Consider the following 12609-nt stretch of genomic DNA (forward strand, 5'->3'; position numbering starts at 1 on the left):
GGATCTGTCGTTGCCTAAGGCTGTGGCATGGGTTGCAGATGTGGCTCGAATCCAGCGTTGCTGTGGCTGTGGCTCTTGATTTGACCCCTAGCCCGGGAACTTCCATATGCCACAGGTGTGGCCCTAAAAAGAAGGAAAAAGAAAGTAAACTCTGGTTGCATTGTGGGATAATGATTGCTAAATAAAGGTAGGAGGTGAGTTGGGGCTTGTTAAAGTAGCCCAGAGCTAGGAAGATAACGGCCCTGACCAGAGCCATGGCTGTAGGAATGGAGAGAATGGGATGGAGTTAATGAAATTTGCAAGTTCAGATTGACAGGGCTTGGTCCTGGAGATATAAGAACCCCAAAGAGACTGAATTTTCCAAATTTGGTAACTTGGGTACTGCCATCAGTCACTATAAGGAGCACAGGAGTTGGTTTCACGATAGAAATAATGTGTTTTGTATGGGACACAGTGAGGTGGAAGTGCTCTGGGTTGGAGAAGTACAGTAGACAGATGAAAACACAGCTTTAAAAGTCAGAGGTGTACAGGATTATTCAATTGATAGTTTAAGACTTCAGAGTAGATGAGCTTGTCCAATTCAGTTTGGTTCAGCAAGCCTAGGTAAGGAGAAAAGGAGGAGAATTGAGGCCTGGGAAAAACCAATGTTTAATCGTAAAAAGACCAGGAAAGCAGGTAGAGAGGTAGCCATAAAATGGGGAGGGGGCAGTATGGTAAAAATTCCGAAGTGAGAGTTTCAAGGTATAGAAGCCTCAGGCAGCCCAAGTTAGGATGAGGCGTGAAAAGAGACTTCATGCATTTATGACTTAGGGAGTAGACTTGGTGGGTGGAAGAGAAATTGTGAGTTGAAATAAGAAAGCAAGTGTGAGCTCACTCGGTCCGAGAGTTTGACGATGAACAAAAGGAACGTGGGAACTCATCAGAGAAAGGGGATGGGAGAGGTAGAGTTAACGGTGAGAATGGTTCATGGAGAATGAGAATAGTTGCCTTAGGGGAGAGCCCACTGAGCTCTCTCAGAAAACTTGGCTCTGGCTTTCTGTGTTCACCGCTTGTCTGTGTGATCACAGGCAAGTCAAAGAGCTTCTCTAAGGCCCAGTTTCCCTTTCTGTTAGGCCAGGGATGGGGTTTTTCAAACTGTACTCTCTGGAGGGGAAAGAAGAAGTCCACTGAATTGAAATAGAACTCTGAAAACCACTGAACTCTATTCTCAGGTCCTTCCCACCAGTAACGCTCTAAAGATGTTGTAGAAATAAATTAGTCGTTCATAAATCTATGGGTCTCACTTTCAGTTAGCAAATTGTTAGGATTGTAGGGTGTGTTAATGTAAATCAGTGGTTTTCAAACTGTGAGCTGCCCATCATTCTGTGGGGCATCTGTGAGGGATCTGGGGAGGGTCCAGAGCAAGGATTTAAGACTCCAGGCCTCTAGTTGTGTATTTTGTACACTGAGAATCCACATGGGCTTTTTATTTTTTAAAAACAGGTGTCTTCAGTGTAAATCATTCCAGTTTTCGTTCTTTTAATTATTTATTTTTTTGGTTTATTTGTTGCAGATGACTAGCTGAGCAGTGTGTCTAATACCTTAGGGACAGCCTCCGGGTTAGCATCCCGCAGATCTTGTTAGTACGGTTTATAGAAATGGAAAAGGCAGAACTCGCTCATTTGATTTATGACAATGATTTGCAACAAAATGATGATTGAAATCTCAACTTCTAAGCAATAATTCCCTTTTCCAAAAGACCTTCATATTTTAGTATTAGAGAAATAATCAATAAAACTGGGTATTCTGTTATTTTTGGAGGTATCTGAAACATGCCATTTCTGTCTCATTATATTGGAAATGAATTTGTTGACCAAAATAGAGAGTCTTTTTATTATCACTTGAGTCTTATTTTAACTTGAAGATAAGTTGTTGTGGAGGTGAAGCATGTGGGAATGGTTGAAGGGCAAGTGATATGTGGTCTCCAGAACAAGGATTTTAAGCATTGTCCTTGCTGAGAAACATTTGAAAATATAAATTTCAAAATCATATATGTTCCCATAAACTATTCCTGTTAGTAGCAAAGATGGAGCCTTACCTGACTGCATGTTGGGAAGAGCTTATGTATTAAAGTTTCACAAGCAAAGCTACTCCCCAGCCTGACCCCTTTCCCCTCTAGCCCCTCCAGCACTCACATGGAAGCCAGCCTCAGACCCTCCTGGGATGTCCAGTTCACTCTGGACAAGTTCTTTGTCCTAACGTTGGGGACAGTGAATAGAAAGCATTCAGTGATTATATGTGTGAAGATTGTAAACAGAGTTTGCATTGGGCCCTAATTTCCGATGATGTAATTTTGGCCAGCGTGTCAGAAGCTGATTGGCTAAAGTAACCAGAATCTCCCCTGAAAGGAAACAGATCTGCTGCAATTAGCAGCTGAAGTGAAAGTCATCAGTGTTGCTCTGGTACTTCTGACCTCCAGACTCTAGCTTGATCAGGCTTCCTTGTTTCCAACACAGAGCACCAAGCCGAAATCAGCTGGGTTCTTCAGGGATGTCACTGAGGTGCTTTCGACTCTATGTGTGGGTTTCCTTTTCCCACAGAACATCGGGGCTCATCGTAGCCTGTCAGTGCATCTACGCCAGACTCCCTTGGACCTCATTCATTTGTTTTGGGTTCCAGCCACTCCTGGCTTATAGTTGAGAAAAGTCTGACCTTAAAAATTGGTCTCAAAAGTTCTTTTGTGAGGATTTATCTATTTCCTCCTTTGGAGGCTTTTGCACACCAGAAATATTAGTTGCCATAGCAAAAGCCATACTTTTTACTGATAAGTATGTTTTTAAGGGCCACCAAGGCAGAAAAATCTTTCTATATTAATACAAAGGTTCTTGTGAAGATTTAATATTTTTTTCTGTCCATTTCCCCAGGAAAGTTGTTTAAAAGTATAAAGAGATAAGGTATTAGAGTAGGGAATGTGATTTTCTATTTTTGTTTGATTTTTTCCCCCCATGGTAATAATGAGAAAATAAGTAGGATTCTTCCTCTTTGACCCCTTAAATAGAAAAAAAGAAATCTCATGTACTGGGTGGAAGGAATCTTTATTTGGTGACTGTTTGATGATGGGCCTCATTTTTCATAGCCATCCTAATAGAAGGATGCTCAAAGGCCAGTTTGAGAGAGGCAAGCACCATTTGGTAGGTGCACCATTCTGTCTTGTAACGGGATGTTGTTTTGGATTTCTGTAGCAAAGTGCAGGCCCGAGTAGCATTCTCTGCCTATCTCCAGCATGTTCAAATTCGCCTGATGAAAGACAGTGGAGGTCAGACGTGCAGTGCCAGTTGGGCTGCCAAAGAGGATGAACAGATGGTGAGGCTCTTCTTGTTGGAACCTTTTTATTTGCTCTTCTCTCTCTCTATTTCTCTCCCTCTCTTTCTTTCTCTTTCTTTCATCTTCTTTCCTTCCCTCCTCCTTCCCTCCCTCCCTTCCTTCCTTCTTTCCTTTCTTCCTTCTCGTCTTCCTTCCTCCCTCCCTCCCTTCCTCCCTACTAGGGTAAAGAACAATATGCTTCTGGTGTAAGAATTTGGAGTTGCCTTTGTGGCGCAGCAGAAACGAATCCAACTAGGAACCATAAGGTTGCGGGTTCAATCCCTGGCCTCTCTCAGTGATAAGGATCCGGTGTTGCTATGAGCTGTGGTGCAGGTTGCAGGTGCAGCTTGGATCCTGCATTGCTGTGGTTGTGGTGTAGGCCCGCAGCTATAGCTCCAATTTGATCTCTAGCCTGGGAACCTCCAAATGCCTTGGGTGCGGCACTAAAAAAAAAAAAAAAAAAAAAAGAATTATTCCACAGTATAGTTTATAGCTTTCTCTTACTTTGATGTGAAATAAATCTTGGATCTGGAGCCATGTTCATCACATCGATTTATTTCATTCTGAAAATGGAAACTGATTGCTCATTAGATGCAGAGCCCTAGGAAAAAATAACAGTTGGAAGAGTTTTTCTCCAACAGCTTCCCATCTTATTCATTCTTTGGGATGGGCATGATCATCCCCATTTCGCAGATGAGGAAGCAAAGACCTCAAGAAAAGGGATAACTTGTCTGTTGTCCTATAGCTTGTATGTGGTGAAGCTGGAACTTAAATTCAGATGTTACAGTTGTACAGTATTTGTTCTTTCACTCTTTCTGTGGGTTATAAGGTTATTTGCTATTCTGAGGGGTCAAGTTAGCTCTTTGAAAGTTAACATTTTATCACAGGGCCTCTGAGAATATACCATCCTTCCTTTTAACATTTTTTCATTATTAGTTATAACTTTATAAAACTCTTAGATTCCTGGAAAAAAAAAACTTTGTGTATACTATTTTTTATCATGTACCAGTCATTTCAACATGCCTAAAATTTAATATACTAGCAAGGTTTCTCTTTTTGGATCAGAATGACAGGGAGCTTCAAGCTCTTTGGTAAGGTCAGCATTTACAGAAGCCATGGCCCTTCCATAGCGTTTTTAGCCACAGGGATCTACCACTAAAAAGAGAGGGACCTTTAAGTCTGAGAAAGCTGCATCCTTTGTCCAACTCAGTGATCCTACTGTAATTTGCAGTTCTCCACATATAAGAGGCATACAGTATGCCAGGCCTGTTATAAAAACATGATGGATATCCCAGAAAACAACTTGTGAATTTAAAGTAGCCAATACAGCCCAGAGATAAAACCTTGTGTGTTGTGAATAATTCTTCAACCATCAGTGGAAAATGTTAGCTGTGCTCTTTCCAAGTGGAAAATTGAAACTGCCTTTTTGAGAGTCATTTTGTCTGCTCCACTGTGAAAAAATAATGTTTTAATATAACAGCTAAACCACCCTATAGTAAAAGAGCAGAGTAGAACTATGAAATCCAACCCTCTGGTTATGAGATTATTTCTTTATGTTGGAATAAATTGGCACCAAAGGACAATGAACCAAAATCAAATTCAAGAAGAAAAAAGATCTCAGAAGAGGATAACCATTGCAACTGATGGCTTGGAATTCACACAGGATTTCTGTAAGGCTTTTCGTAAGAATATTTAGGATCATCACTGTAGAACTTAGTTCTCTGCATTCCCTTTTAAAAATATATCTAGACAGCAAACTCTGCCCCATTACCTGACTACTGTGGTGGTGGTCTGTTCAGGAGGAAGGTAGGTGTAGAATTGCCTTCTGTGATCCAGGTTAGCATTAGAATTCTTCATCACATAACTCACAGAAGGCATATCAGTAGAAGGTCCCCAAATCCAAATAAAACATCAGGAATTTTATTGCGTTGTGGGCATGGGGTATGAGGGGACTGTCTTTAAGACCCCAGGCCTCACAGAATCTTGGAAGCATTTGTGATTTTATGAATGATCTGGCCGGTATCTGTTCAGATTTCAAAATTCTTTGCCCCATCTGAAGTGAGATGCATCCTTCTACCTTTAACGACCTTTCTCTGTGTCCTCCTTGCCAACCCCTGACTCTGAAAGCACCCTTATTCTTGGGGAAGAAAAAAAGTAAAATAAAAAGCTCTCACCTTTCAAGCATAGTAACAGTTCTTTTTTTCATCACTAAACTCTTTAAATCAGGAATTTCTACTCTTCATGTCTATTCTTTATTATCTATTCTTTTCTTAACTCTTCTTTCTGTTCCCTTGACTCTGCTGGAAGTGGCTGTGCTCCTTACCACCTCCAGCTTCCTGGAGGTTTGTGATGTGGGAGCCTTCCTCTCGTGGCTTCCGTGACAATACTTTCTCCTGGGTTTCTTTCTACATTTCTGATGTTTCTGCCATAGTTTGTTTTTGTTGTTGTTGTTTGTTTGTTTCTGAATCTTCTTCCTTTTTTCCTATCTTCGAGTGTCCGTATTTCTGTATTTTTCCTCTACTTTCTCACCTTTGATGACTTCATCTGTTCCCACGGTTTTAATTTCTGCTAACTGTGCTTGAGTGCTGCTTTCCCTAAATAGCTTTCTCTGATCACCCTATTAGAAGTGCTAGGTGCACTTTGAATCATTATAGCAGCATGTAGATATGAATTGTGGTGCTTTTACAGCTGCTGCTTTATTATATAGTTATTTGCATTCATATTTGATTTGGATTTTCTCATTGCCAGCCAATCAAGGGAAGAGGATACCCTTGTTCTGTTTTTTTCTTATCTTACTGTAGCCTTGTTATACCTAGTATGTTTGCTCTGGATCTTATTTGTTGAAGTGTATAGTATACCTCTTCTTATATCTCTGTGGTATAATCCCTTTGTAGCTTATCTTTTGTTGCTTAGCACAATGCCTGCTTTTTTTCCCCCAATGACTCTTTATAGGAGCTAGTGGTTCGTTTCCTCAAGCGAGCATCAAGTAACCTCCAACATTCAGTGAGGATGGTATTACCCAGTCGAAGATTGGCACTTCCGGAACGCAGAAGAATCCTGGCCCACCAGCTGGGTGACTTTATCATTGTGTACAACAAGGTAGGCAGTTTACGTGTTAGTCTTGTGCTTTCGGTTGCCACACGCTGTCAGAAACAGGCCGGAAACCTCTGTCCAGCTGGGTGGAGAGGTTCCTCCTTTTCTAGCATCATCATGTGCTGTGTGTGACTCCTGTGGGGGAGTAGGACCTCACTCCAAACTCTGGCTGGTCTGAAAAGCTACTTATTTGTGAGGGCCCAGTGTCCATAGTTCGGTCTCATCAAAAGGCATACATATTCCTTTTGAGTGCTATTGCACCTGAGATGAATCCTGGGCTGTGTGAATTTGCATTGTCGTTAGACATTGGTGACTTGATTATTTGAGAGCAGATTTGAACTGTGGATTTAATATAATGACCCAGTCGTCTTACCTGAGAGAGTTGTTCTCGAGAACATTTTAGATAGTGACTTCATTTCACAACCCAAGCCCTGAAAATATACTATTTAGTTAGAATAGTATATAGTTACAATAGCTGCAATGCGTCTTTTATCCAGAGGTCTCAGAATGCTTTAAAATGTCATTTAGAGGTTGAGGGGAAGTACGGTCATTTTTCAGAAGAGAAAGTTAAGGCCTGAAAATTCAAATGGCTTTTGTAAAATGTGTGGAATGGGCAATACAATATTAACACACCAAATCCACAGCTAAGAGTTACTCCAGCTCTATTGACAATTTTTTTATGTCTTCTATAAGTAAAGAATTTACTCAGTTTGCATGCTGCTGTAGGAGTTTTGCCAAGACCTAGCTTTCTACTCCCTATGAGTAACAAAATACAGTGTCTCAGTTGTCATACTGTTAAAGCTTCAAGTGTGACCACAGACATTGCCAAGCTCTTTTTTCACTGGGATACCTGAATAAGAAGTAGAAACGTGATGAAAATTTGTATTTATTCTGCAACTCTAACTTGGAAACCCAAACATTTCATGAAATAATGGCAGAAATAATATATTAAATTTATAGGTGGCAAAAGTACATGAAGGAATTTAATGTCTTTACCGTAAAGACAAAGTAACCTAAGGGTAATGAAACTAGATGATGAAGTGTGCGCTTATCAGGAGTCAGTTTTATCTTGTTTTTCTGTGGGGTTGGGGACTGGATAGGAAACAGAACAAATGGCTGAAAAGAAATCGAAGAAGAAACTTGAGGAAGAAGAGGAAGATGGGGTGAATACGGAAAACTTTCAGGAGTTCATCCGACAAGCAAGGTAGACGACATTCTCAGTTAATAAAAGTGTCTTATTCTGTCTTCCATGGTGCCCCACGGAATTCCCAGTATTCCCTTGTTTCTAACATGGATGTGACTAAAATCACTCTTAGAAGGAGAAAAAGGATTTCTAGGCTTGGCCTCTCCATATCTCAGCCAATTATTGGATGTTGCCGTGGTTTCAGTTATCAAAACACTGCCTTGGGTATTTGGGCTGTATTTCTAGACAGCCTTCAAAGTACACACCACTTGCAGTGCTGAGGGAGCACTTCGGAAAGTTGAAGTTAGAGGCTTCTAGTGTTTACTGGATCTGAATTTATCCCCGACCTACTGAGGCAGTGGAGATGACCACATTTTGCCTACTTTGAGTGGGTTGAGGAATTGGCAGTTTCTCAGTACTGTGAGGGTTACGCCTAATTTATATAAAATAAAACAAGTCCTTCATGCTTAAGTTTAGCCTTTAGGAATTGAAAATCTCAGCGTGCAGCTCTCTATCTTTATGCAAATCAGCCAGCCCGTTTTGTCTATTTACAACGTGTTTCCAAAGGAAGAGGGAATAAAGACATTTACTTTAATTTTTAGACGGCTTGTCCTGGAAAGCCTTTTTCTAAAACAGAGAGTTGTACAAAACCACTAAAATAAAGGATAAAACATATATAAAACCCCCTTAATTAATCTTCAGCTACCAAAGTCACAGTATGGAGAAAAGCAGTAGAAAATCCACTCTTTGTTGATTTGTGAAGTTAAGTCACATAACCACCAACGTAGTGTGATCAGTCTGTAATACCTCAACTGCGCTTAACTGTAGCCTCAGGATCTTGTGCTTAAACATACACAAACAAATGTATCCTTTTATAGGACTTCATAATTGGCGTAATGTTATTTTGTTGACATTCCTGGGTCTCCGGGAATGTGATTGATAAAGCTGATATAGAAACAAAGCAAGAAACATTTTTTTACATCAACCTTATAAAAATAGAAAAAAAAAATTGGATTATATCCAGAAAATGGCTCTAGTTTTAAACATTTTCTAGTTGCTCCTAGAGAACTTCAAAATCCCTAAAATATATAAAAAAAAGAGATAAAATTAAAAAAAAATTTTAAAGTAAGGGGTATTCCCCTACCAGGACTAACTGGATACTCAAAATTAATTATCTGTACTATTAACCAATGGTATAAACTTGGAGATAAAATATTTTAGAACATACTGGTTGTGATGAAGTGTTGACTGTTGGAAATATGTGGTAGCATCAGTTCTTTTATTATGTTTGGGGTGGTACATGGATCCCTTTGGCAGGATTAGTAAATTCAAATAGGAGTCAGGCAGGGAAACATACTGTATAAAGTGGACAGAGGATAAGACAGGGGGTGTAAAGCAGTTTATATTTTGACCAACCTTAATGCTTCCTATTCTGTGAAGAGCTGATAAAACATAGCAGCAGGCAGAGGCAGTTGTCTTTTGCGCCCCCAGCTTTAAGTCTTCGTGGTTATTCCAAGTACTCAGCTTGTGGCCCTTTCCTACTTTGGAAACTTTGGGGTTTTCTCTGAAATTCAGAGGAGCCCTTTCTGAGGTTGTTAGTACACTATATTCTTTTTTCTTTATATTTAAAAAAATTTTTAAATTTTATTTATTTATTTTTTGTCTTTCAAGGGCCATACCGGCAGCACATGGAAGTTCCCAGGCTAGGGGTCCAATCAGAGCTACAGCTGCTGGCCTAGACCACAGCTACAGCAACACAGGATCCAAGCTGCGTCTGCGACCTGCACCACAGCTCACAGCAACTCTGGATCCTTAACCCACTGACTGAGGCTAGGGATCGAACCCGAGTCCTCGTGGATACTAGTCGGATTTGTTTCTTCTGCACCACAACGGGAACTCACTCTTTTTTTTTTGGGAAATGGCCGCCTCCTTGAGAGTTACCATCCTGGTCAGTGGAAACGAATCTGACTGGTATCCATGAGGATTCAGGTTTGATCCCTGGCCTTGCTCAGTGGGTTAAGGATCTGGCATTGCCATGAACTGTGGTGTAGGCTGGCGGCTACAGCTCCAATTCGACCCCTAGCTTGGGAACCTCCATGTGCTGCAGGTGTGGCCCTAAAAGACAAAAAATAAAATAAAATAAAATGGCCACTCCCTTGGCGTATGGAAGTTCCTGGACCAGGGATTAACTCTGAGCTGCAGCTATGTCAATGCCAGATCTTTTAATCCACTGCACTGGGCTGGGAATCGAACCTGGACCTCTGCAGTTAGCCGAGCTGCTGCAGTCAGATTCTTAACCCACTGTGCCATGGCAGGAACTCTACAGTGTATTCTTAAGATGGGATGTAGGTTCTTTGTAATAATACAGGAGTGTTTTGCTTATTCAAAGGCCAGTTATCTGGAATTTGGCCAGACTCCAGGCAAAAAATGCAAAAGGCCATTGAGAAGCTGCTACAGATGTTATAAAACCCATGCATATGTTTACTGGAAGAATTCTAAGGGCCCTTATCTGTTTCTTTATACTTTCTATTTTGTGGATGTTCATAACAGGTGCATATAATTTCAATATTTGAAATGACCTGGAGAGCATCTAGTACAGTCTCCATTGTGTGGTTACAGGGAAGACTTCCCGCACTACATGGATGAGTTTCCTTATTTATGACAAAGTGGCTCTTTTAGTGAATATGCGCCAGTTACCTACAAATGGCGGGGGGGGGGGGGGACTGTCAAAGGGCAGATAATAAGTATTTCAGCCTTTGTGAGCTACTTGTGCTCTTTATAGCATATTCTTCCTTAAGAATATTAAAAAACATGCTTAACTGTTAGCCATATGAAAGCAGGCTGCTGGTCAGGTTTGGGCCACAGTCTGTAGTTTGTTGATCCCAGCTGTAGAACATGGCTGTCCAATGGAACTTTCTGTGTTGTAGCTACTGAGTACTTGAAACGTGGCTAGTGTAACCAAGGGAATGAATCTTTAAGTATATTTAATTTTAATTCATTTAAATCTAAATAGTCATATATGACTAGTTGCTACCATATTAGACAGTGCAGATCTAGGAACTTCACTATGGAATGAATAAAACCTTGTCATGCTTTAAATTTTTCAGACTGCTTCCTGCATTTATATCCCTTATTAACAATCTATTAATAGGGGGGTTTCAGCTTGTACTTTTCATTTTCCCCTTCTTCAGCTTACTCCATTTCCATGATAAAATCTGGTGGAAAGATTTTTCCAGAACAACTTCCTGTTCTGACCATACTTTCTCTCCCCATTTCAGTGAGGCTGAACTGGAGGAGGTGTTGACTTTTTATACCCAAAAAAACAAGTCTGCAAGTGTCTTCCTGGGGACTCATTCAAAAAGTTCTAAAAACAGCAACAGTTTTTCTGATAGCGGGGCAAAGGGTGGTAAGTATGTTGGTGAATTAAGAAAAATAAGAAGAACAAATGAAAAAATGAGATGTGCAAAGAGAACCACAAATAGTGTGCTGCCTAAGCTCTAATAGACTCCATGGTGGTGAAATTTTGAAGTATGGGTGTGGGGGATGAGGAGGGCCTACATTTTTGTTCTAAAAGTGGAAAAGGGACATGGTCTAATTTTTTTCCCCTGTGATAATTAACAGCAGAGAGCTTTTGAAGACAAGCTAATAATAGCTAACGTTTAGAAAATGCTCATATTATTGTCTATTGGACATGATCTTATTTTTTAAATTTCCAAAACCATGTGGAGTAGTTGCTGTTTTAAAACTTCCTTACAGATGAAGAAACAGAGCTGAAAGAGACGGAGTAGCTTGCTCAGTTAATGATGCCCTTCACTGTACAGTGCAACAGGAATCCGAACCTTAATCTTACTCTCTGCCTCTCCTAATGATTATTTTTCACTCTTAAGTTTTTTTGTTTCCTTCAGCTCATCACCATTTGCATTTGGGGTGGGAGAATTCTTTGTTGTTTGGCACCGTTCCATACTTGATGGAATGTCTAATGTCCTTAGTCTCAAACCCTAAATGCTGCTGTCTTCCTTCAGTCATTGTGATAACCCAGAATGTTCCCAGGCATTTCTAAACCTTCTCACTGCTGGGAACTTCCTGATTGGGGATTTTGGAATTGATGTGGACAAACTACTTAGCTAATGTCACAGGATCAAAAAATAGTGGCGATTTCCAGTTATAAACAGCTTGTGCTTCAGGTGTAAGATTCGTTTAAAATCTAGATGCAAATATTAGACATAGGTAATCAATATACTAATTTTGTAGTGTGCTAATTAAGCACTAGATTCAAAGATGTAGACTTCTTCCCTACCATTAGGGCTATCATAGTCTAATGTGGAAATAGCCAGGAAAACTGGGCATTTAAAATGTAGAGTGAAAAAAAAAATGTAGCGTGTGTTTTCCAAAGGAAATAGTGTTAATGTTTTAAAAACTGATTAGCTTCAGAGGCTAGTCTACAGAAGCCTATTCAGGTCACTGTAAAATTGAAAATCATTCTGAGTCCAGCTCTCTTCTTTGAGCTTTCCTGACTTATCTAGGTTCTAAAGCTAGTTTGTTCATCTGTTCATTCATTCCTTCCTCACATTTTTAATGAACATCTGTTATGTGTCAGACAGTAATACTTACTAGAGATGCAGGGACCAGGACCGTTGCAATCCTTGACTTTATAATATTTATTATCTGGTGGATGAAGCTGGGTGAGTAAATACAGGAGGAAAGTTGGTGGAAGTCCTGAAAAGACCTTATAACAGTGTTGGAGAAGGGAGACTGAGGAATTTTTATGATGAGGTTGGCGTAGGGGAGAGTGTGCTAACCTAGGGAGGTGAGGTCCTAGCTTGACATTCAGATAGTAGCTTCTCCCCTGGCAGTAAAGGGGAAGCTCTAACAGCACCTGTTTGTACGTATGCATCCTTGGAGATTCAGAGGTTCATGTGTTAAGGACTGTGTTGACATAATAAGGTCTATACCTAGCGATACCGATCAGAATAATTAGAGGGGCAGTAGGA

At 40.3% G+C, this 12609-nt stretch overlaps 1 protein-coding gene across 13 annotated transcripts in view; it reads left to right on the forward strand.

Annotated features, from left to right (window-relative positions):
• The window catches only part of TTLL5 (tubulin tyrosine ligase like 5), a 310092-nt gene that overhangs the window by 113077 nt on the left and 184406 nt on the right, over nucleotides 1-12609 (forward strand). For all 13 annotated transcript variants that reach the window (XM_047794889.1, XM_047794885.1, XM_047794888.1 and 10 more), the window contains 4 exons: nucleotides 3222-3342; nucleotides 6295-6441; nucleotides 7536-7639; nucleotides 10897-11024. In XM_047794889.1, the coding sequence (XP_047650845.1) occupies nucleotides 3222-3342; nucleotides 6295-6441; nucleotides 7536-7639; nucleotides 10897-11024 (500 nt within the window). The remainder of the gene's footprint in view (nucleotides 1-3221; nucleotides 3343-6294; nucleotides 6442-7535; nucleotides 7640-10896; nucleotides 11025-12609) is intronic.

Source organism: Phacochoerus africanus, chromosome 9, assembly GCF_016906955.1.
Source record: "Phacochoerus africanus isolate WHEZ1 chromosome 9, ROS_Pafr_v1, whole genome shotgun sequence".
Lineage (NCBI taxonomy): Eukaryota > Metazoa > Chordata > Mammalia > Artiodactyla > Suidae > Phacochoerus > Phacochoerus africanus.